The 26,403-nt window shown below is 42.7% G+C and overlaps 2 protein-coding genes across 3 annotated transcripts in view; both read left to right on the top strand.

Moving 5' to 3' along the window:
* Positions 1–3,840, top strand: part of mccc2 (methylcrotonyl-CoA carboxylase subunit 2) — a 33,235-nt gene extending 29,395 nt beyond the window's left edge. For both annotated transcript variants that reach the window (XM_064936531.1, XM_064936532.1), the window contains exon 17: positions 1,129–3,840. In XM_064936531.1, the coding sequence (XP_064792603.1) occupies positions 1,129–1,246 (118 nt within the window). In that variant the 3' untranslated portion in view covers positions 1,247–3,840. The remainder of the gene's footprint in view (positions 1–1,128) is intronic.
* Positions 3,841–8,076: 4,236 nt separating this feature from the next.
* The window catches only part of fbxl8 (F-box and leucine-rich repeat protein 8), a 54,009-nt gene continuing 35,682 nt past the window's right edge, over positions 8,077–26,403 (top strand). The window contains exons 1-2 of the mRNA XM_064936530.1: positions 8,077–8,630; positions 24,624–24,829. Of these exons, the coding sequence (XP_064792602.1) occupies positions 8,494–8,630; positions 24,624–24,829 (343 nt within the window). The 5' untranslated portion in view covers positions 8,077–8,493. The remainder of the gene's footprint in view (positions 8,631–24,623; positions 24,830–26,403) is intronic.

The following is a 26,403-nucleotide window of genomic DNA, read 5'->3' as shown; positions in this document are numbered from 1 at the left end:
GAGACCTTACAGTGAAATGCTGAATACAACAGGTGTAGTAGACCTCACAGTGAAATGCTGAATACAACAGGTGTAGTAGACCTCACAGTGAAATGCTGAATACAACAGGGAGACCTTACAGTGAAATGCTGAATACAACAGGTGTAGTAGACCTTACAGTGAAATGCTGAATACAACAGGTGTAGTAGACCTCACAGTGAAATGCTGAATACAACAGGTGTAGTAGACCTCACAGTGAAATGCTGAATACAACAGGTGTAGTAGACCTCACAGTGAAATGCTGAATACAACAGGGAGACCTTACAGTGAAATGCTGAATACAACAGGTGTAGTAGACCTCACAGTGAAATGCTGAATACAACAGGGAGACCTTACAGTGAAATGCTGAATACAACAGGGAGACCTTACAGTGAAATGCTGAATACAACAGGTGTAGTAGACCTCACAGTGAAATGCTGAATACAACAGGTGTAGTAGACCTCACAGTGAAATGCTGAATACAACAGGGAGACCTTACAGTGAAATGCTGAATACAACAGGTGTAGTAGACCTTACAGTGAAATGCTGAATACAACAGGTGTAGTAGACCTCACAGTGAAATGCTGAATACAACAGGGAGACCTTACAGTGAAATGCTGAATACAACAGGTGTAGTAGACCTCACAGTGAAATGCTGAATACAACAGGTGTAGTAGACCTCACAGTGAAATGCTGAATACAACAGGGAGACCTTACAGTGAAATGCTGAATACAACAGGTGTAGTAGACCTTACAGTGAAATGCTGAATACAACAGGTGTAGTAGACCTCACAGTGAAATGCTGAATACAACAGGTGTAGTAGACCTCACAGTGAAATGCTGAATACAACAGGTGTAGTAGACCTCACAGTGAAATGCTGAATACAACAGGGAGACCTTACAGTGAAATGCTGAATACAACAGGTGTAGTAGACCTCACAGTGAAATGCTGAATACAACAGGGAGACCTTACAGTGAAATGCTGAATACAAGCACTGAACCAACAATGCAGTTTAAAAAAATATAAAATACAAAAGAAAATTAAAATAAATGAAAGAATATGTATTGTGAGTTTTGCCTTATGTTTTGTCTTCCATGTTGTTCTGATAGGCTGTGGGATGACGGTATCATCGACCCGGCTGACACTCGTCTGGTTCTGGGAATGAGTCTCAGTGCTACACTCAACGCCCCGACACAGAGGACACGCTTTGGGGTGTTCCGGATGTAGACATCAGACAGACTAGACATCCACAGACCCACTAGAGGACAGACTAGACATCCACAGATCCACTAGACATCAGACAGACTCACTGGAGGACAGACTAGACATCAGACAGACCCACTGGAGGACAGACTAGACATCAGACAGACCCACTGGAGGACAGACTAGACATCCACAGACCCACTAGAGGACAGACTAGACATCCACAGATCCACTAGAGGACAGACTAGACATCCACAGACCCACTAGAGGACAGACTAGACATCCATAGACCCACTAGAGGACAGACTAGACATCCACAGACCCACTAGAGGACAGACTAGACATCCACAGATCCACTAGAGGACAGACTAGACATCCACAGACCCACTAGAGGACAGACTAGACATCCATAGACCCACTAGAGGACAGACTAGACATCCACAGACCCACTAGAGGACAGACTAGACATCCACAGACCCACTAGACATCCACAGACAGACTAGACATCCACAGACCCACTAGACATCCACAGACCCACTAGAGGACAGACTAGACATCCACAGATCCACTAGACATCAGACAGACTCACTGGAGGACAGACTAGACATCAGACAGACCCACTGGAGGACAGACTAGACATCAGACAGACCCACTGGAGGACAGACTAGACATCCACAGACCCACTAGAGGACAGACTAGACATCCACAGACCCACTAGAGGACAGACTAGACATCCACAGACCCACTAGACATCCACTAGAGGACAGACTAGACATTAGACAGACCCACTAGAGGACAGACTAGACATCCACAGATCCACTAGACATCCACAGACCCACTAGAGGACAGACTAGACATCAGACAGACCCACTGGAGGACAGACTAGACATCCACAGACAGACTAGACATCCACAGACCCACTAGAGGACAGACTAGACATCCACAGACAGACTAGACATCCACAGACCCACTAGAGGACAGACTAGACATCAGACAGACCCACTAGAGGACAGACTAGACATCCACAGACCCACTAGAGGACAGACTAAACATCCACAGACCCACTAGAGGACAGACTAGACATTCACAGACCCACTAGAGGACAGACCTGACATCCACAGACCCACTAGAGGACAGACTAGACATCCACGGACCCACTAGAGGACAGACTAGACATCCACAGACCCACTAGAGGACAGACTAGACATCCACAGACCCACTAGAGGACAGACTAGACATCAGACAGACCCATTAGAGGACAGACTAGACATCCACAGACCCACTAGAGGACAGACTAGACATCCACAGACCCACTAGAGGACAGACTAGACATCCACGGACCCACTAGAGGACAGACTAGACATCCACAGACCCACTAGAGGACAGACTAGACATCCACAGACCCACTAGAGGACAGACTAGACATCCACAGACCCACTAGAGGACAGACTAGACATCCACAGACCCACTAGACATCCACTAGAGGACAGACTAGACATTAGACAGACCCACTAGAGGACAGACTAGACATCCACAGATCCACTAGAGGACAGACTAGACATCCACAGACCCACTAGACATCCACAGACAGACTAGACATCCACAGACCCACTAGAGGACAGACTAGACATCCACAGACCCACTAGAGGACAGACTAGACATCCACAGACCCACTAGAGGACAGACTAGACATCCACAGATCCACTAGAGGACAGACTAGACATCCATAGACCCACTAGAGGACAGACTAGACATCCACAGACCCACTAGAGGACAGACTAGACATCCACAGACCCACTAGAGGACAGACTAGACATCCACAGACCCACTGGAGGACAGACTCTGGAGCCAGTCTGTACTGATACAAGGACTGTATCCGGTATGGGACGTCCCAAATGGAACCCTATTCCCTATATAGTGCACTACTTTAGACCAGAGCCCTATTCCCTATATAGTGCACTACTACCCCATGGGCCCTGGTCAAATGTAGTGCATTTTAAAGGAAATAGGGAGCCATTTGGGACAATGATGTATTTTGTAGAAACAGTATATTGCACAACCCCAGGCAGTGTTGCGTGTGTGGTGACTGACCATAGAAGATTTTGTTCTGGAAAAGCTACTAAACTGTCATCTTTGTTAATCTGTATCTGTAATCATTAATCAGTGTCAATAAGGAGACTTGTGTTAAAAGTCGAGAGATAAGTAACGGAACCTCAAGTCAGAATCCTAAGTGTCCCCCTGATCACACTCCGTGCCTCTCTACTACTACTGATATGGTCTAACATCAGGATTCGTATCACACCTCTTCTGGGAACTGGGAGTCTCTATCTCACCAACTCTGGGTTTTGTATGTTGCTTCTATTTTCTCTAGATTTTGGATTAACACTGATTTAAAAGAACTGACCGCACACTGAAACCTGTGTTTTTTGTTTCATTGTGTATTTACAGAAACCTTGTTCTCCCATACCCTCCTCAAACTAATAGCTTTTAATTGTTGAGCTTTTAGAACACTTGGTAACATGATTTGAAACAGCCTGCATCGATGCTGGCCAATGTTTGGTAAATCTCCATTTTATTTGATTGAAACAGAACTGTGAAATATTAAATGAGTAAATCTCCATTTTATTTGATTGAAACAGAACAGTGAAATATTAAATGATCATTGGATATTTATTGAAAATGGTAATGTACTGTAGAATTTCAACGTGTCACAAGGACTTCCCAGTTAGCATTGAGACATCGGGTGGTCGTTCTGACTTCTGCCACCTCAATCTCCTTCACCCTTTACAGGGAACTCGGGATCATGATTCCCCCCCACCACAATTACAACACCGTCGTCCTTCAACACACCGTTCTCAACGTCGTCCTTCAACACACCGTTCTTCAATATTAAACTCCGTCTGTCTGTGAAACATGGCCAAATCCTTAACAGTTCTCACACTGCAGTGGTTTGGGGACATAAACTCTGTAAGAGTATCTGACGTAACTAAGCTTCATGTGTAGGTATTTGCTCTTAAATGAAACAACAACAGGACCGATTTGTAAATCGCTCTGGATAAGAGCGTCTGCCAAATGACGTAAATGTAAATGACCGACAGACTCTTCGTTTCCTTCAGTCACCCAGCGGGTCAGACGCCGGACACCAACCACATCAGGGATTCAACCTGAACATCTGTGGTCACCCCAGAGATGACTCCTTTGACGGGTGTCTCTACTCCGAAGTTCAAAACACAAAACGTCTGTTGTCTGGATTATTTTGAGGCTCACTGCAATCTTCCTCTGTTCTTCAGAAATACAATGACTCACGAATAAGACCACTCCTGGTCAATCTGACTGACTCCTTTTCCAAGCGCATACTTCACAATATCACTTGCGCTATAAATACAACAAAGTCCACCTTTTACTATTAGTATGCCATGATCGTTCTCCTGCATGGTATTCCCTGCAGACTGGGACATCCACTACCATCTCTCTACTCACTCCTGCTATTTTCTTCCCTGCGTGTTTCTCCCATCAGAGGTGTCGATGGAGGATGGTTTCAACTAACGTTAGTTACCACAGCCATAAAGTCAAAGGGTTACATTGTAAAAAATGATACCAAAAAAGTGTTGGAGTCTTAATATAAGGTTATGAGTGTGTTTACGCTTAGGGTTATGTTTAAAATCAAATTTTAAGAAGAAAAAAATGTAGAAATAGGCGAGATTTAGCTGTGGTTACTCGTGACGACCAGGGAGGATGGTAAAAACTACGAAGAACTTCCTGTTCAGGCTTCCCGCTTCTTCTGTGGTGTTTAAGGTGCCGCCACCTACTGGCGGTTGTGATCATCACTTTTCTTCAAGTGGGTGAAGCGGTTAAGGGAGCGTCATTTATTGATAGAAAGGAACCGCTACCCCAGAGATGCAAATCATGTCTTGAATGGCAAACTGCACTCGCCCGCTGGACGTAGCGCCCGCAGACAATAGCAGCAAAAGTACCCAATTGTCATAGTTGAGTAAAAGTAAAGATACCTTAATAGAAAATGACTCAAGTAAAAGTCACCCAGTAAAGTACTACTTGAGTAAAAGTTTTAAATATTGGTCTCCCAAGTGGTGCAGCGGTCTAAAGGCACTGCATCTCAGTGCAAGTGGTTCTTAACTGACTTGCCTAGTTAAATAAAGGTTACATACTTAAATACATAAATATATATATTTAAGTATCAAAAGGTAAATGTAATTGAGAAAATATACTACTTATCAAAAGTAAAAGTATAAATAGTTTCAAATTCCTTATATTAAGCAAACCAGACTGCACCATTTTCTTGATTTATTTATTTACGGATAGCCAGTGGTACACTGCAACACTCAGACAACATTTACAAGCAGTGCATGTGTTTAGTGAGTCCTCCAGATGAGAGGCAGCAGGGATGACCAGGGATGTTCTCTGTTTAGTGAGTCCTCCAGATCAGAGGCAGTAGGGATGACCAGGGATGTTCTCTGTTTAGTGAGTCCACCAGATCAGAGGCAGTAGGGATGACCAGGGATGTTCTCTGTTTAGTGAGTCCTCCAGATCAGAGGCAGTAGGGATGACCAGGGATGTTCTCTGTTTAGTGAGTCCTCCAGATCAGAGGCAGTAGGGATGACCAGGGATGTTCTCTGTTTAGTGAGTCCTCCAGATCAGAGGCAGTAGGGAGGACCAGGGATGTTCTCTGTTTAGTGAGTCCTCCAGATCAGAGGCAGTAGGGATGACCAGGGATGTTCTCTGTTTAGTGAGTCCTCCAGATCAGAGGCAGTAGGGAGGACCAGGGATGTTCTCTGTTTAGTGAGTCCTCCAGATCAGAGGCAGTAGGGAGGACCAGGGATGTTCTCTGTTTAGTGAGTCCTCCAGATCAGAGGCAGTAGGGATGACCAGGGATGTTCTCTGTTTAGTCAGTCCTCCAGATCAGAGGCAGTAGGGAGGACCAGGGATGTTCTCTGTTTAGTGAGTCCTCCAGATCAGAGGCAGTAGGGAGGACCAGGGATGTTCTCTGTTTAGTGAGTCCACCAGATCAGAGGCAGTAGGGATGACCAGGGATGTTCTCTGTTTAGTGAGTCCTCCAGATCAGAGGCAGTAGGGATGACCAGGGATGTTCTCTGTTTAGTGAGTCCTCCAGATCAGAGGCAGTAGGGAGGACCAGGGATGTTCTCTGTTTAGTGAGTCCTCCAGATCAGAGGCAGTAGGGAGGACCAGGGATGTTCTCTGTTTAGTGAGTCCACCAGATCAGAGGCAGTAGGGATGACCAGGGATGTTCTCTGTTTAGTGAGTCCTCCAGATCAGAGGCAGTAGGGATGATCAGGGATGTTCTCTGTTTAGTGAGTCCTCCAGATCAGAGGCAGTAGGGATGACCAGGGATGTTCTCTGTTTAGTGAGTCCTCCAGATCAGAGGCAGTAAGGAGGACCAGGGATGTTCTCTGTTTAGTGAGTCCTCCAGATCAGAGGCAGTAGGGAGGACCAGGGATGTTCTCTGTTTAGTGAGTCCTCCAGATCAGAGGCAGTAGGGAGGACCAGGGATGTTCTCTGTTTAGTGAGTCCTCCAGATCAGAGGCAGTAGGGATGACCAGGGATGTTCTCTGTTTAGTCAGTCCTCCAGATTAGTGGCAGTAGGGATGACCAGGGATGTTCTCTGTTTAGTGAGTCCTCCAGATCAGAGGCAGTAGGGATGACCAGGGATGTTCTCTGTTTAGTGAGTCCTCCAGATCAGAGGCAGTAGGGAGGACCAGGGATGTTCTCTGTTTAGTGAGTCCTCCAGATCAGAGGCAGTAGGGACGACCAGGGATGTTCTCTGTTTAGTCAGTCCTCCAGATCAGAGGCAGTAGGGAGGACCAGGGATGTTCTCTGTTTAGTGAGTCCTCCAGATCAGAGGCAGTAGGGATGACCAGGGATGTTCTCTGTTTAGTCAGTCCTCCAGATTAGTGGCAGTAGGGATGACCAGGGATGTTCTCTGTTTAGTGAGTCCTCCAGATCAGAGGCAGTAGGGATGACCAGGGATGTTCTCTGTTTAGTGAGTCCTCCAGATCAGAGGCAGTAGGGAGGACCAGGGATGTTCTCTGTTTAGTGAGTCCTCCAGATCAGAGGCAGTAGGGACGACCAGGGATGTTCTCTGTTTAGTCAGTCCTCCAGATCAGAGGCAGTAGGGACGACCAGGGATGTTCTCTGTTTAGTCAGTCCTCCAGATCAGAGGCAGTAGGGACGACCAGGGATGTTCTCTGTTTAGTCAGTCCTCCAGATTAGTGGCAGTAGGGATGACCAGGGATGTTCTCTGTTTAGTGAGTCCTCCAGATCAGAGGCAGTAGGGATGACCAGGGATGTTCTCTGTTTAGTGAGTCCTCCAGATCAGAGGCAGTAGGGAGGACCAGGGATGTTCTCTGTTTAGTGAGTCCTCCAGATCAGAGGCAGTAGGGACGACCAGGGATGTTCTCTGTTTAGTCAGTCCTCCAGATCAGAGGCAGTAGGGACGACCAGGGATGTTCTCTGTTTAGTCAGTCCTCCAGATCAGAGGCAGTAGGGACGACCAGGGATGTTCTCTGTTTAGTCAGTCCTCCAGATCAGAGGCAGTAGGGAGGACCAGGGAGGTTCTCTTGATAAGTGTGAGAATTTGACCATTTTCCTGTCCTGCTAAACATTCAAAATGTAACAAGTACTTTTGGGTGCCAGGGAAAATGTATGGAGTAAAAAGTACATTTTCTTTAGGAATATAGTGAAGTAAGAGTTTTCAAAATATAAATAGTAAAGTACAGATACTACTTAAGTAGTTTACACCACTGCAAACGGGGATATTCTTTGCTATCTGGAAACTATTATGACGCTCAACCGGAAGTGACGTTTTCCGGCAGAGTTTCCACTAGATAGTACAGCCACAAAGTCTAAAATTGGCCAAATCATAACAATGAATGAAAACAAAAATGTGCTTTTTTTGTCTTCATTTACGTTTTGCGGTGTGGTTAGGTACAAAACCAGATTTGAAGAGTATATTTTTTTTAGAAATAAATGGTGTTTCTGCCTATGTGGCTGCTGTGGTATCTACTGACGACCAGAGCGAAGGGAATTGTGGAAACGTTTTTTTGCGACGGAGAACAAATTCGTATTGGACAAGTTCAGCTGGTTCGGACTCCGTTTTCTCGTTTCCTGCTTCCTGCTTACCGAACACACACACACACAAGGGATTGATCAGTTCTTATACACAACGAATACATATCAATGTAACTTGTTGTTGTGTTAATAGCCTACTGTACTATTTATGGTGAGTCGACAGCGGAATGGAGTTTCCCGAGGAGGTGCTCGCCCACATATTCTCCTACCTGTCAGTAAAGGAACGGGAAAGCGCGTCGGCAGTATGTACGAGGTGGTCGCAGTCCATGAGCCACCCGCGAGTGTGGCGGTACACTGAAATAAGGTGAGATCCGGTTGTACTTGTCAGTGATCACGTTGCCCTGCTCAGACGTTGCACGCAGGGCCTGTAACACGGCAAAATACACGACAATGATAAGTGGTTTTGGTAACTTGGGCAGAATAAGTTCACGTTGATTCACTGAGGCAAAAATAGTAGTTTAATTCAATAAGAGAAATGCTGCGAAATGGAGAGTTGAAAATAAATAGAAGAGTAGTCTAATGTTGTAGAAGAGAGGACCAGAACAGTAGTCTAATGTTATAGAAGAGAGGACCAGAACAGTAGTCTGTTATAGAAGAGAGGACCAGAACAGTAGTCTAATGTTATAGAAGAGAGGACCAGAACAGTAGTCTAATGTTATAGAAGAGAGGACCAGAACAGTAGTCTGTTATAGAAGAGAGGACCAGAACAGTAGTCTAATGTTATAGAATAGAGGACCAGAACAGTAGTCTGTTATAGAAGAGAGGACCAGAACAGTAGCCTGTTATAGAAGAGAGGACCAGAACAGTAGTCTGTTATAGAAGAGAGGACCAGAACAGTAGTCTAATGGTTTAGAAGAGAGGACCAGAACAGTAGTCTAATGTTATAGAAGAGAGGACCAGAACAGTAGTCTAATGTTATAGAAGAGAGGACCAGAACAGTAGTCTGTTATAGAAGAGAGGACCAGAACAGTAGTCTGTTATAGAAGAGAGGACCAGAACAGTAGTCTATTATAGAAGAGAGGACCAGAACAGTAGTCTAATGGTTTAGAAGAGAGGACCAGAACAGTAGTCTAATGGTTTAGAAGAGAGGACCAGAACAGTAGTCTAATGGTTTAGAAGAGAGGACCAGAACAGTAGTCTAATGGTATAGAAGAGAGGACCAGAACAGTAGTCTGTTATAGAAGAGAGGACCAGAACAGTAGTCTGTTATAGAAGAGAGGACCAGAACAGTAGTCTAATGTTATAGAAGAGAGGACCAGAACAGTAGTCTAATGTTATAGAAGAGAGGACCAGAACAGTAGTCTAATGTTATAGAAGAGAGGACCAGAACAGTAGTCTAATGGTTTAGAAGAGAGGACCAGAACAGTAGTCTGTTATAGAAGAGAGGACCAGAACAGTAGTCTAATGTTATAGAAGAGAGGACCAGAACAGTAGTCTGTTATAGTAGAGAGGACCAGAACAGTAGTCTAATGTTATAGAAGAGAGGACCAGAACAGTAGTCTAATGTTATAGAAGAGAGGACCAGAACAGTAGTCTAATGGTTTAGAAGAGAGGACCAGAACAGTAGTCTGTTATAGAAGAGAGGACCAGAACAGTAGTCTAATGTTATAGAAGAGAGGACCAGAACAGTAGTCTGTTATAGAAGAGAGGACCAGAACAGTAGTCTAATGTTATAGAAGAGAGGACCAGAACAGTAGTCTGTTATAGAAGAGAGGACCAGAACAGTAGTCTGTTATAGAAGAGAGGACCAGAACAGTAGTCTGTTATAGAAGAGAGGACCAGAACAGTAGTCTGTTATAGAAGAGAGGACCAGAACAGTAGTCTGTTATAGAAGAGAGGACCAGAACAGTAGTCTAATGTTATAGGAGAGAGGACCAGAACAGTAGTCTAATGTTATAGAAGAGAGGACCAGAACAGTAGTCTGTTATAGAAGAGAGGACCAGAACAGTAGTCTAATGTTATAGAAGACAGAACCAGAACAGTAGTCTAATGTTATAGAAGAGAGGACCAGAACAGTAGTCTGTTATAGAAGAGAGGACCAGAACAGTAGTCTAATGGTTTAGAAGAGAGGACCAGAACAGTAGTCTGTTATAGAAGAGAGGACCAGAACAGTAGTCTGTTATAGAAGAGAGGACCAGAACAGTAGTCTAATGGTTTAGAAGAGAGGACCAGAACAGTAGTCTGTTATAGAAGAGAGGACCAGAACAGTAGTCTAATGTTATAGAAGAGAGGACCAGAACAGTAGTCTGTTATAGAAGAGAGGACCAGAACAGTAGTCTGTTATAGAAGAGAGGACCAGAACAGTAGTCTAATGGTTTAGAAGAGAGGACCAGAACAGTAGTCTGTTATAGAAGAGAGAACCAGAACAGTAGTCTAATGTTATAGAAGAGAGGACCAGAACAGTAGTCTGTTATAGAAGAGAGGACCAGAGCAGTAGTCTAATGTTCTAGAAGAGAGGACCAGAACAGTAGTCTAATGTTATAGAAGAGAGGACCAGAACAGTAGTCTAATGTTATAGAAGAGAGGACCAGAACAGTAGTCTGTTATAGAAGAGAGGACCAGAACAGTAGTCTAATGTTATAGAAGAGAGGACCAGAACAGTAGTCTAATGTTATAGAAGAGAGGACCAGAACAGTAGTCTGTTATAGAAGAGAGGACCAGAACAGTAGTCTAATGTTATAGAAGAGAGGACCAGAACAGTAGTCTAATGTTATAGAAGAGAGGACCAGAACAGTAGTCTAATGTTATAGAAGAGAGGACCAGAACAGTAGTCTAATGTTATAGAAGAGAGGACCAGAACAGTAGTCTAATGTTATAGAAGAGAGGACCAGAACAGTAGTCTAATGTTATAGAAGAGAGGACCAGAACAGTAGTCTGTTATAGAAGAGAGGACCAGAACAGTAGTCTGTTATAGAAGAGAGGACCAGAACAGTAGTCTAATGTTATAGAAGAGAGGACCAGAACAGTAGTCTAATGTTATAGAAGAGAGGACCAGAACAGTAGTCTAATGTTATAGAAGAGAGGACCAGAACAGTAGTCTGTTATAGAAGAGAGGACCAGAACAGTAGTCTAATGTTATAGAAGAGAGGACCAGAACAGTAGTCTAATGTTATAGAAGAGAGGACCAGAACAGTAGTCTAATGTTATAGTAGAGAGGACCAGAACAGTAGCCTGTTATAGAAGAGAGGACCAGAACAGTAGTCTGTTATAGTAGAGAGGACCAGAACAGTAGTCTAATGTTATAGAAGAGAGGACCAGAACAGTAGTCTAATGTTATAGTAGAGAGGACCAGAACAGTAGTCTAATGTTATAGAAGAGAGGACCAGAACAGTAGTCTAATGTTATAGTAGAGAGGACCAGAACAGTAGTCTAATGTTATAGAAGAGAGGACCAGAACAGTAGTCTGTTATAGAAGAGAGGACCAGAACAGTAGTCTGTTATAGAAGAGAGGACCAGAACAGTAGTCTAATGTTATAGAAGAGAGGACCAGAACAGTAGTCTGTTATAGAAGAGAGGACCAGAACAGTAGTCTGTTATAGAAGAGAGGACCAGAACAGTAGTCTAATGTTATAGAAGAGAGGACCAGAACAGTAGTCTAATGTTATAGAAGAGAGGACCAGAACAGTAGTCTAATGTTATAGTAGAGAGGACCAGAACAGTAGTCTGTTATAGAAGAGAGGACCAGAACAGTAGTCTGTTATAGAAGAGAGGACCAGAACAGTCTGTTATAGAAGAGAGGACCAGAACAGTAGTCTGTTATAGAAGAGAGGACCAGAACAGTAGTCTAATGTTATAGAAGAGAGGACCAGAACAGTAGTCTAATGTTATAGAAGAGAGGACCAGAACAGTCTGTTATAGAAGAGAGGACCAGAACAGTAGTCTGTTATAGAAGAGAGGACCAGAACAGTAGTCTAATGTTATAGAAGAGAGGACCAGAACAGTAGTCTAATGATATAGAAGAGAGGACCAGAACAGTAGTCTAATGGTTTAGAAGAGAGGACCAGAACAGTAGTCTAATGGTTTAGAAGAGAGGACCAGAACAGTAGTCTAATGTTATAGAAGAGAGGACCAGAACAGTAGTCTAATGGTTTAGAAGAGAGGACCAGAACAGTAGTCTAATGTTATAGAAGAGAGGACCAGAACAGTAGTCTAATGTTATAGAAGAGAGGACCAGAACAGTAGTCTAATGGTTTAGAAGAGAGGACCAGAACAGTAGTCTAATGGTTTAGAAGAGAGGACCAGAACAGTAGTCTAATGTTATAGAAGAGAGGACCAGAACAGTAGTCTGTTATAGAAGAGAGGACCAGAACAGTAGTCTAATGTTATAGAAGAGAGGACCAGGACAGTAGTCTAATGTTATAGAAGAGAGGACCAGAACAGTAGTCTAATGTTATAGAAGAGAGGACCAGAACAGTAGTCTAATGTTATAGAAGAGAGGACCAGAACAGTAGTCTAATGTTATAGAAGAGAGGACCAGAACAGTAGTCTGTTATAGAAGAGAGGACCAGAACAGTAGTCTAATGTTATAGAAGAGAGGACCAGAACAGTAGTCTAATGTTATAGAAGAGAGGACCAGAACAGTAGTCTGTTATAGAAGAGAGGACCAGAACAGTAGTCTAATGTTATAGAAGAGAGGACTAGAACAGTAGTCTATTATAGGAGGACCAGAACAGTAGTCTGTTATAGAAGAGAGGACCAGGACAGTAGTCTAATGTTATAGAAGAGAGGACCAGAACAGTAGTCTAATGTTATAGAAGAGAGGACCAGAACAGTAGTCTGTTATAGAAGAGAGGACCAGAACAGTAGTCTAATGTTATAGAAGAGAGGACTAGAACAGTAGTCTATTATAGGAGGACCAGAACAGTAGTCTGTTATAGAAGAGAGGACCAGAACAGTAGTCTGTTATAGAAGAGAGGACCAGGACAGTAGTCTAATGTTATAGAAGAGAGGACCAGAACAGTAGTCTGTTATAGAAGAGAGGACCAGGACAGTGGTCTAATGTTATAGAAGAGAGGACCAGGACAGTAGTCTAATGTTATAGAAGAGAGGACCAGAACAGTAGTCTAATGTTATAGAAGAGAGGACCAGAACAGTAGTCTAATGTTATAGAAGAGAGGACCAGAACAGTAGTCTGTTATAGTAGAGAGGACCAGAACAGTAGTCTAATGTTATAGAAGAGAGGACCAGAACAGTAGTCTAATGTTATAGAAGAGAGGACCAGAACAGTAGTCTGTTATAGTAGAGAGGACCAGAACAGTAGTCTAATGTTATAGAAGAGAGGACCAGAACAGTAGTCTAATGTTATAGAAGAGAGGACCAGAACAGTAGTCTGTTATAGAAGAGAGGACCAGAACAGTAGTCTGTTATAGTAGAGAGGACCAGAACAGTAGTCTAATGTTATAGAAGAGAGGACCAGAACAGTAGTCTAATGTTATAGAAGAGAGGACCAGAACAGTAGTCTAATGTTATAGAAGGACCAGAACAGTAGTCTGTTATAGTAGAGAGGACCAGAACAGTAGTCTGTTATAGTAGAGAGGACCAGAACAGTAGTCTAATGGTTTAGTAGAGAGGACCAGAACAGTAGTCTGTTATAGTAGAGAGGACCAGAACAGTAGTCTGTTATAGTAGAGAGGACCAGAACAGTAGTCTAATGTTATAGAAGAGAGGACCAGAACAGTAGTCTAATGTTATAGAAGAGAGGACCAGAACAGTAGTCTGTTATAGAAGAGAGGACCAGAACAGTAGTCTAATGATATAGAAGAGAGGACCAGAACAGTAGTCTAATGATATAGAAGAGAGGACCAGAACAGTAGTCTAATGGTTTAGAAGAGAGGACCAGAACAGTAGTCTGTTATAGAAGAGAGGACCAGAACAGTAGTCTGTTATAGAAGAGAGGACCAGAACAGTAGTCTAATGTTATAGAAGAGAGGACCAGAACAGTAGTCTAATGTTATAGAAGAGAGGACCAGAACAGTAGTCTGTTATAGTAGAGAGGACCAGAACAGTAGTCTGTTATAGAAGAGAGGACCAGAACAGTAGTCTAATGTTATAGAAGAGAGGACCAGAACAGTAGTCTGTTATAGTAGAGAGGACCAGAACAGTAGTCTGTTATAGAAGAGAGGACCAGAACAGTAGTCTAATGTTATAGAAGAGAGGACCAGAACAGCAGTCTAATGTTATAGAAGAGAGGACCAGAACAGTCTGTTATAGAAGAGAGGACCAGAACAGTAGTCTGTTATAGAAGAGAGGACCAGAACAGTAGTCTGTTATAGAAGAGAGGACCAGAACAGTAGTCTGTTATAGAAGAGAGGACCAGAACAGTAGTCTGTTATAGAAGAGAGGACCAGAACAGTAGTCTAATGTTATAGAAGAGAGGACCAGAACAGTAGTCTGTTATAGAAGAGAGGACCAGAACAGTAGTCTATTATAGAAGAGAGGACCAGAACAGTAGTCTAATGGTTTAGAAGAGAGGACCAGAACAGTAGTCTGTTATAGAAGAGAGGACCAGAACAGTAGTCTATTATAGAAGAGAGGACCAGAACAGTAGTCTAATGGTTTAGAAGAGAGGACCAGAACAGTAGTCTGTTATAGAAGAGAGGACCAGAACAGTAGTCTATTATAGGAGGACCAGAACAGTAGTCTAATGTTATAGTAGAGAGGACCAGAACAGTAGTCTGTTATAGAAGAGAGGACCAGAACAGTAGTCTAATGTTATAGAAGAGAGGACCAGAACAGTAGTCTAATGGTTTAGAAGAGAGGACCAGAACAGTAGTCTGTTATAGAAGAGAGGACCAGAACAGTAGTCTGTTATAGAAGAGAGGACCAGAACAGTAGTCTAATGTTATAGGAGAGAGGACCAGAACAGTAGTCTAATGTTATAGAAGAGAGGACCAGAACAGTAGTCTAATGTTATAGGAGAGAGGACCAGAACATTAGTCTAATGGTATAGAAGAGAGGACCAGAACAGTAGTCTGGTATAGAAGAGAGGACCAGAACAGTAGTCTGTTATAGAAGAGAGGACCAGAACAGTAGTCTAATGTTATAGAAGAGAGGACCAGAACAGTAGTCTAATGTTATAGAAGAGAGGACCAGGACAGTAGTCTAATGGTTTAGAAGAGAGGACCAGAACAGTAGTCTAATGGTTTAGAAGAGAGGACCAGAACAGTAGTCTGTTATAGAAGAGAGGACCAGAACAGTAGTCTATTATAGGAGGACCAGAACAGTAGTCTGTTATAGAAGAGAGGACCAGAACAGTAGTCTATTATAGGAGGACCAGAACAGTAGTCTAATGGTTTAGAAGAGAGGACCAGAACAGTAGTCTAATGGTTTAGAAGAGAGGACCAGAACAGTAGTCTAATGGTTTAGAAGAGAGGACCAGAACAGTAGTCTAATGGTTTAGAAGAGAGGACCAGAACAGTAGTCTAATGTTATAGAAGAGAGGACCAGAACAGTAGTCTGTTATAGAAGAGAGGACCAGAACAGTAGTCTAATGTTATAGAAGAGAGGACCAGAACAGTAGTCTGTTATAGAAGAGAGGACCAGAACAGTAGTCTATTATAGGAGGACCAGAACAGTAGTCTAATGGTTTAGAAGAGAGGACCAGAACAGTAGTCTGTTATAGAAGAGAGGACCAGAACAGTAGTCTGTTATAGAAGAGAGGACCAGAACAGTAGTCTAATGTTATAGAAGAGAGGACCAGAACAGTAGTCTAATGGTTTAGAAGAGAGGACCAGAACAGTAGTCTGTTATAGAAGAGAGGACCAGAACAGTAGTCTAATGTTATAGAAGAGAGGACCAGAACAGTAGTCTAATGGTTTAGAAGAGAGGACCAGAACAGTAGTCTGTTATAGAAGAGAGGACCAGAACAGTAGTCTGTTATAGAAGAGAGGACCAGAACAGTAGTCTAATGGTATAGAAGAGAGGACCAGAACAGTAGTCTGTTATAGAAGAGAGGACCAGAACAGTAGTCTGTTATAGTAGAGAGGACCAGAACAGTAGTCTAATGGTTTAGAAGAGAGGACCAGAACAGTAGTCTAATGGTTTAGAAGAGAGGACCAGAACAGTAGTCTAATGTTATAGAAGAGAGGACCAGAACAGTAGTCTGTTATAGAAGAGAGGACCAGAACAGTAGTCTAATGTTATAGAAGAGAGGACCAGAACAGTAGTCTGTTATAGTAGAGAGGACCAGAACAGTAGTCTGTTATAGAAGAGAGGACCAGAACAGTAGTCTAATGTTATAGAAGAGAGGACCAGAACAGCAGTCTAATGTTATAGAAGAGAGGACCAGAACAGTCTGTTATAGAAGAGAGGACCAGAACAGTAGTCTGTTATAGAAGAGAGGACCAGAACAGTAGTCTAATGTTATAGAAGAGAGGACCAGAACAGTAGTCTAATGTTATAGAAGAGAGGACCAGAACAGTAGTCTAATGTTATAGGAGAGAGGACCAGAACAGTAGTCTGTTATAGTAGAGAGGACCAGAACAGTAGTCTGTTATAGAAGAGAGGACCAGAACAGTAGTCTAATGTTATAGAAGAGAGGACCAGAACAGTAGTCTAATGTTATAGAAGAGAGGACCAGAACAGTAGTCTAATGTTATAGAAGAGAGGACCAGAACAGTAGTCTAATGTTATAGAAGAGAGGACCAGAACAGTAGTCTGTTATAGAAGAGAGGACCAGAACAGTAGTCTAATGTTATAGAAGAGAGGACCAGAACAGTAGTCTAATGGTTTAGAAGAGAGGACCAGAACAGTAGTCTGTTATAGAAGAGAGGACCAGAACAGTAGTCTATTATAGGAGGACCAGAACAGTAGTCTAATGTTATAGTAGAGAGGACCAGAACAGTAGTCTGTTATAGAAGAGAGGACCAGAACAGTAGTCTATTATAGAAGAGAGGACCAGAACAGTAGTCTAATGGTTTAGAAGAGAGGACCAGAACAGTAGTCTGTTATAGAAGAGAGGACCAGAACAGTAGTCTATTATAGAAGAGAGGACCAGAACAGTAGTCTAATGGTTTAGAAGAGAGGACCAGAACAGTAGTCTGTTATAGAAGAGAGGACCAGAACAGTAGTCTATTATAGAAGAGAGGACCAGAACAGTAGTCTAATGGTTTAGAAGAGAGGACCAGAACAGTAGTCTGTTATAGAAGAGAGGACCAGAACAGTAGTCTATTATAGGAGGACCAGAACAGTAGTCTAATGTTATAGTAGAGAGGACCAGAACAGTAGTCTGTTATAGAAGAGAGGACCAGAACAGTAGTCTGTTATAGAAGAGAGGACCAGAACAGTAGTCTGTTATAGAAGAGAGGACCAGAACAGTAGTCTAATGTTATAGGAGAGAGGACCAGAACAGTAGTCTAATGTTATAGAAGAGAGGACCAGAACAGTAGTCTAATGTTATAGGAGAGAGGACCAGAACATTAGTCTAATGGTATAGAAGAGAGGACCAGAACAGTAGTCTGGTATAGAAGAGAGGACCAGAACAGTAGTCTGTTATAGAAGAGAGGACCAGAACAGTAGTCTAATGTTATAGAAGAGAGGACCAGAACAGTAGTCTAATGTTATAGAAGAGAGGACCAGGACAGTAGTCTAATGGTTTAGAAGAGAGGACCAGAACAGTAGTCTAATGGTTTAGAAGAGAGGACCAGAACAGTAGTCTGTTATAGAAGAGAGGACCAGAACAGTAGTCTATTATAGGAGGACCAGAACAGTAGTCTAATGGTTTAGAAGAGAGGACCAGGACAGTAGTCTAATGGTTTAGAAGAGAGGACCAGAACAGTAGTCTGTTATAGAAGAGAGGACCAGAACAGTAGTCTATTATAGGAGGACCAGAACAGTAGTCTAATGGTTTAGAAGAGAGGACCAGAACAGTAGTCTGTTATAGAAGAGAGGACCAGAACAGTAGTCTATTATAGGAGGACCAGAACAGTAGTCTAATGGTTTAGAAGAGAGGACCAGAACAGTAGTCTAATGGTTTAGAAGAGAGGACCAGAACAGTAGTCTAATGGTTTAGAAGAGAGGACCAGAACAGTAGTCTAATGGTTTAGAAGAGAGGACCAGAACAGTAGTCTAATGGTTTAGAAGAGAGGACCAGAACAGTAGTCTGTTATAGAAGAGAGGACCAGAACAGTAGTCTATTATAGGAGGACCAGAACAGTAGTCTAATGGTTTAGAAGAGAGGACCAGAACAGTAGTCTGTTATAGAAGAGAGGACCAGAACAGTAGTCTGTTATAGAAGAGAGGACCAGAACAGTAGTCTAATGTTATAGAAGAGAGGACCAGAACAGTAGTCTAATGGTTTAGAAGAGAGGACCAGAACAGTAGTCTGTTATAGAAGAGAGGACCAGAACAACAGTAGTCTAATGTTATAGAAGAGAGGACCAGAACAGTAGTCTAATGGTTTAGAAGAGAGGACCAGAACAGTAGTCTGTTATAGAAGAGAGGACCAGAACAGTAGTCTGTTATAGAAGAGAGGACCAGAACAGTAGTCTAATGTTATAGAAGAGAGGACCAGAACAGTAGTCTGTTATAGAAGAGAGGACCAGAACAGTAGTCTAATGTTATAGAAGAGAGGACCAGAACAGTAGTCTGTTATAGAAGAGAGGACCAGAACAGTAGTCTAATGGTATAGAAGAGAGGACCAGAACAGTAGTCTAATGTTATAGAAGAGAGGACCAGAACAGTAGTCTGTTATAGAAGAGAGGACCAGAACAGTAGTCTAATGTTATAGAAGAGAGGACCAGAACAGTAGTCTAATGTTATAGAAGAGAGGACCAGAACAGTAGTCTGTTATAGAAGAGAGGACCAGGACAGTAGTCTAATGTTATAGAAGAGAGGACCAGGACAGTAGTCTAATGTTATAGAAGAGAGGACCAGAACAGTAGTCTAATGTTATAGAAGAGAGGACCAGGACAGTAGTCTAATGTTATAGTAGAGAGGACCAGAACAGTAGTCTAATGTTATAGAAGAGAGGACCAGAACAGTAGTCTAATGTTATAGAAGAGAGGACCAGGACAGTAGTCTAATGGTTTAGAAGAGAGGACCAGAACAGTAGTCTAATGATATAGAAGAGAGGACCAGAACAGTAGTCTAATGTTATAGAAGAGAGGACCAGAACAGTAGTCTAATGTTATAGAAGAGAGGACCAGAACAGTAGTCTAATGATATAGAAGAGAGGACCAGAACAGTAGTCTAATGTTATAGAAGAGAGGACCAGAACAGTAGTCTGTTATAGTAGAGAGGACCAGAACAGTGGTCTAATGTTATAGTAGAGAGGACCAGAACAGTAGTCTAATGTTATAGAAGAGAGGACCAGAACAGTAGTCTAATGGTTTAGAAGAGAGGACCAGAACAGTAGTCTAATGGTATAGAAGAGAGGACCAGAACAGTAGTCTAATGGTTTAGAAGAGAGGACCAGAACAGTAGTCTAATGGTTTAGAAGAGAGGACCAGAACAGTAGTCTAATGTTATAGAAGAGAGGACCAGAACAGTCTGTTATAGAAGAGAGGACCAGAACAGTAGTCTAATGTTATAGAAGTGAGGACCAGAACAGTAGTCTAATGTTATAGAAGAGAGGACCAGAACAGTAGTCTAATGTTATAGAAGAGAGGACCAGAACAGTAGTCTGTTATAGAAGAGAGGACCAGAACAGTAGTCTAATGTTATAGAAGAGAGGACCAGAACAGTAGTCTAATGTTATAGAAGAGAGGACCAGAACAGTAGTCTGTTATAGAAGAGAGGACCAGAACAGTAGTCTAATGTTATAGAAGAGAGGACCAGAACAGTAGTCTGTTATAGAAGAGAGGACCAGAACAGTAGTCTAATGTTATAGAAGAGAGGACCAGAACAGCAGTCTAATGTTATAGAAGAGAGGACCAGAACAGCAGTCTGTTATAGAAGAGAAGACCATAACAGTAGTCTAATGTTATAGAAGAGAGGACCAGAACAGTAGTCTGTTATAGAAGAGAGGACCAGAACAGTAGTCTAATGTTATAGAAGAGAGGACCAGAACAGTCTGTTATAGAAGAGAGGACCAGAACAGTAGCCTGTTATAGAAGAGAGGACCAGAACAGTAGTCTAATGTTATAGAAGAGAGGACCAGAACAGTAGTCTAATGTTATAGAAGAGAGGACCAGAACAGTAGTCTAATGGTTTAGAAGAGAGGACCAGAACAGTAGTCTAATGGTTTAGAAGAGAGGACCAGAACAGTAGTCTGTTATAGAAGAGAGGACCAGAACAGTAGTCTAATGGTTTAGAAGAGAGGACCAGAACAGTAGTCTGTTATAGAAGAGAGGACCAGAACAGTAGTCTAATGATATAGAAGAGAGGACCAGAACAGTAGTCTAATGTTATAGAAGAGAGGACCAGAACAGTAGTCTGTTATAGAAGAGAGGACCAGAACAGTAGTCTAATGTTATAGAAGAGAGGACCAGAACAGTAGTCTAATGTTATAGAAGAGAGGACCAGAACAGTCTGTTATAGAAGAGAGGACCAGAACAGTAGTCTAATGTTATAGAAGAGAGGACCAGAACAGTAGTCTAATGTTATAGAAGAGAGGACCAGAACAGTCTGTTATAGAAGAGAGGACCAGAACAGTAGTCTAATGTTATAGAAGAGGACCAGAACAGTAGTCTAATGTTATAGAAGAGAGGACCAGAACAGTAGTCTAATGTTATAGAAGAGAGGACCAGAACAGTCTGTTATAGAAGAGAGGACCAGAACAGTAGTCTAATGTTATAGAAGAGAGGACCAGAACAGTAGTCTAATGTTATAGAAGAGAGGACCAGAACAGTAGTCTAATGTTATAGAAGAGAGGACCAGAACAGTAGTCTGTTATAGAAGAGAGGACCAGAACAGTAGTCTAATGTTATAGAAGAGAGGACCAGAACAGTAGTCTGTTATAGAAGAGAGGACCAGAACAGTAGTCTAATGTTATAGAAGAGAGGACCAGAACAGTAGTCTGTTATAGAAGAGAGGACCAGAACAGTAGTCTAATGCTATAGAAGAGAGGACCAGAACAGTAGTCTAATGTTATAGAAGAGAGGACCAGAACAGTAGTCTAATGTTATAGAAGAGAGGACCAGAACAGTAGTCTGTTATAGAAGAGAGGACCAGAACAGTAGTCTAATGTTATAGAAGAGAGGACCAGAACAGTAGTCTGTTATAGAAGAGAGGACCAGAACAGTAGTCTATTATAGTAGAGAGGACCAGAACAGTAGTCTAATGTTATAGAAGAGAGGACCAGAACAGTAGTCTGTTATAGTAGAGAGGACCAGAACAGTAGTCTAATGTTATAGAAGAGAGGACCAGAACAGTAGTCTGTTATAGTAGAGAGGACCAGAACAGTAGTCTAATGTTATAGAAGAGAGGACCAGAACAGTAGTCTAATGTTATAGAAGAGAGGACCAGAACAGTAGTCTAATGTTATAGAAGAGAGGACCAGAACAGAAGACCATTGTTTGGGAAAGATTTAGTGGTGGTAACATATGGAATCATTTAGCTCAATTGGAAATGCAATTAACGATAAATCAATATCATGTTTACATTCCTTTTCCTAAATCAGTATGCATTTGTGGTGACATTCAAAGTTTTATATATATATACACATATATAATTTTCATGATTGATGATAATACTGTAGGGGAGGCAGGTGGCCTAGTGGTTAGAGGCAGGTGGCCTAGTGGTTAGAGGCAGGTGGCCTAGTGGTTAGAGGCAGGTGGCCTAGTGGTTAGAGGCAGGTGGCCTAGTGGTTAGAGGCAGGTGGCCTAGTGGTTAGAGGCAGGTGGCCTAGTGGTTAGAGGCAGGTGGCCTAGTGGGTAGAGGCAGGTGGCCTAGTGGTTAGAGGCAGGTGGCCTAGTGGTTAGAGCGTTGGGTCAGTAACCAGCAGGTAGCCTAGTGGTTAGAGTGTTGGACTAGTAACCAGTAGGTAGCCTAGTGGTTAGAGCGTTGGACTAGTAACCAGTAGGTAGCCTAGTGGTTAGAGCGTTAGGTCAGTAACCAGCAGGTAGCCTAGTGGTTAGAGTGTTGGACTAGTAACCAGTAGGTAGCCTAGTGGTTAGAGCGTTGGGTCAGTAACCAGCAGGTAGCCTAGTGGTTAGAGTGTTGGACTAGTAACCAGCAGGTAACCTAGTGGTTAGAACGTTGGACTAGTAACCAGCAGGTAGCCTAGTGGTTAGAGCGGTGGGTCAGTAACCAGCATGTAGCCTAGTGGTTAGAGCGTTGGACTAGTAACCAGCAGGTAGCCTAGTGGTTAGAGGGTTGGACTAGTAACCAGCAGGTAACCTATTGGTTAGAGTGTTGGACTAGTAACCAGCAGGTAACCTAGTGGTTAGAGCGATGGACTAGTAACCAGCAGGTAGCCTAGTGGTTAGAGCGTTGGACTAGTAACCAGCAGGTAACCTAGTGGTTAGAGCGTTGGACTAGTAACCAGCAGGTAGCCTAGTGGTTAGAGCGTTGGACTAGTAACCAGCAGGTAACCTAGTGGTTAGAGCGATGGACTAGTTACCAGCAGGTAACCTAGTGGTTAGAGCGTTGGACTAGTAACCAGCAGGTAGCCTAGTGGTAAGAGGGTTGGACTAGTAACCAGCAGGTAACCTAGTGGTTAGCGTGTTGGACTAGTAACCAGCAGGTAGCCTAGTGGTTAGAGTGTTGGACTAGTAACCAGCAGGTAGCCTAGTGGTTAGAGGGTTGGACTAGTAACCAGCAGGTAGCCTAGTGGATAGAGCGTTGGACTAGTAACCAGCAGGTAACCTAGTGGTTAGAGCGTTGGACTAGTAACCAGCAGGTAGCCTAGTGGTTAGAGCGTTGGACTAGTAACCAGCAGGTAACCTAGTGGTTAGAGTGTTGGACTAGTTGTAAAGTTAATTGTGGCTTTACTTGCACACATTGTTGTCTTTATCCACCATCAACCCCAACTCCTCTGCAATCCTCCGCCTTTCTCTTGCATTGACCTGATTTTGTCTCTGTATTCTTCAATCGTTCTCAGTAAATAAACTAGGTAGAATTACAACCCTCCCTACACCAAATTATTTACCTTTATTTACCTTATAAAAATCATGGCATCGTTTAGAAATGGAGAGAAACTGGACAAAAGTTGTTAATCAGACAACACAGAGACACATAAGTTGTTTCAAGTGTATATATATGTATCTATATATATATATATATATATATATATATATATAAGTTGTATCAAGTCCAATCAAGTTGTAGAAGCATCTCAAGGATGATCAATGGAAACAGGATGCACCTCAATTTCAAGTCTTTTGTAAATAGGGTTTTTCTGTTTGAAATTTGATACATTTACACAATTTCTTTGCTTTGTCATTATGTGGTATTGTGATGTCATGGTGGGGTATTATGATGTCATAATGGGGTATTGTGATGTCATTATGGGGTATTGTGAGGTCATTGTGGGGTATTGTGAGGTCATGGTGGGGTATTGTCATGTCATGATGGGGTATTGTGATGTCATTATGGGGTATTGTGATGTCATGATGGGGTATTGTGTGTAGATTACTGAGTTGTTTTATTTATTTAATCCATTGTAGAATAAGGCTGTAACAAAATGTGGAAGAAGTCAATGGCTCTGAATACTTTCCGAATGCACTGCATCTAATTATAGACAAGTTGACTAACAAGTAGCCAATACCCAAGATGTGGGACATTATAAGCAGAAACAAAGGCCTGTCTAAAAACATGGTTCTGACATCCCTGATTGTACAGTGCATTTTCTGTAATAGCGGGTTTGGGTCTGGTGCCTCAGATTTCCACTATATTCCATCTAGTCGGGCGGTTGCAGATGGGTTATTAGCAGTTGTAGGCGGGTGTGGGTGAATAAACAGCTGACCCACACATCACTAGCATGCGTCAACCACTTTTCACCTATTGACTGATTGCTATAACAGGTGATGTGGTCAGCTGACCAGGAAAAATGCCTGTCCAGGCGTTGTACGATGTTCCATGATGTCAGCAACGCCTGGGCTGAGGACCGCTGGTCCGGCGACTACAGAAGCTGTCTGGACTTTGACAACAGCTGATACAGTTTATTTATTATTATTTTAGAGTTAGTTATTTTGACACACACGAGATTTCTATCATGTCGATTGGGAATGGATCAATCGCTATAATTTATCATCCCATAATAACTCTTAATATTCCAGATGAATAAAATAGAAACTTGGACTGAAAGACTACGTTGCTTCATTAGACTAATTAAACCAGCTAATAGACCAGACTGCCCTTCTGCAATCTGAGTCTGATATCGCACTGCCATAGATCCCGCTTCTCTCTCCGTCTGCAGGTGTGAGACCGGGGAACGGGAGGACCCTGCTCTGCAGCATTTCTCCTCTCTCCTGCCATTGGTCCGTCACCTGAAGATCACCGTCAGTTCGCTGAGCGACCCAGCCAATCGCAGCGCTGCCCTGTCCGTCCTCCGCCTGGCCACCAGCGGTCCCCTGCGAACCTTGACCCTGTCCTGTTCTGGAGGAGTCCCTCTCTTCTACTCAGGTAAACGACAACTAATCAGATCAGCTCTGAAAAAAGTCTAATGAGAAATTAATCTGATGTGATTGGTCAAAAGACCAAAACTGGGCTGCCTGTCTTAAACGCAGCCTCAGTCGCTCTAGATAAGAGCGTCTTCTGAAATCAGTGTTTGTCAACTCCGGTCCTCAGGTGCCTCCCGATAGCACACGTTGTTGTTGTTGTTGTTGTTGCCCCAAACCAACTCGCCTGATTCAACTCATCAAAGGCCTTGATGATTAGTTGACTTAGTTGAATCAAATGTAACAGTATTGTTTCCATCCCTTTCCTTGGCCCATCCTTACTGGCACCAGGGGACCCTCATGGAACAATACTACTGAATCGTCATTACTTCACAAAACCTCCTGGTTTGCTATTGAGATGTGTAATAAACCTGTTGTCATTTCAGTAGTAATGAGGGATACATTGGGATGTTTCACTACTGGTGAACACGACATAATTCTCCCTTAAGACTACTGTGTAACTACTGAGCGTTTGGGTATCTACTACTTAATGCCCACACAATGCCCACACAATGCCCACACAATGCCCACACAATGCCTACACAATGTCCACACAATTCCTACACAATGCCCACACAATGCCCACACAATGCCCACACAATGCCCACACAATTCCTACACAATTCCTACACAATGTCCACACAATGTCCACACAATTCCTACACAATTCCTACACAATGCCTACACAATGCCCACACAATGCCCACACAATGCCCACACAATGCCCACACAATGCCTACACAATGCCCACACAATGTCCACACAATTCCTACACAATGTCCACACAATGCCCACACAATTCCTACACAATTCCTACACAATGCCCACACAATGCCCACACAATGCCCACACAATGCCCACACAATGCCCACACAATGTCCACACAATTCCTACACAATGTCCACACAATGTCCACACAATTCCTACACAATTCCTACACAATGCCTACACAATGCCCACACAATGCCCACACAATGCCCACACAATGCCTACACAATGCCCACACAATGTCCACACAATTCCTACACAATGTCCACACAATGCCCACACAATTCCTACACAATTCCTACACAATGCCCACACAATGTCCACACAATTCCTACACAATGACCACACAATGCCCACACAATTCCTACACAATTCCTACACAATGCCCACACAATGCCTACACATTACTGCTGTGTGCCTATTCAAAATCACTGTTGACATCTTGTTTCAATGCTGTGTCCCTATTAGACGAGTGAACGTGTTATTTCCTCTACTTTCTAACTGTTGTTAATTAATAGCATCAAACAATAAATAATATACAAACTTAATTGTTTTGTTTTTTAAATGAACTTAATTACAACTTGTTTGTTAATCCCTTTGAGGCCTTGTCTTCATTAATTTTTATCTATCTTCAGATAATCTGTTTATGTTGTTCTGCATTTCTCCATCACCTAACCTTTTTTTTAGAAAATAAAGATAAGCACATGAGACGACAATTAGAAGCCGTTAGTGAACGTTATTTAGAGAACGGGTTACATGGAGAAAATCGGA

This window comes from Oncorhynchus masou, chromosome 25, assembly GCF_036934945.1.
Source record: "Oncorhynchus masou masou isolate Uvic2021 chromosome 25, UVic_Omas_1.1, whole genome shotgun sequence".
NCBI lineage: Eukaryota > Metazoa > Chordata > Actinopteri > Salmoniformes > Salmonidae > Oncorhynchus > Oncorhynchus masou.
Note: the sequence above shows the minus strand (reverse complement) of the source record. Positions and strands in the feature narration are given on the sequence as shown.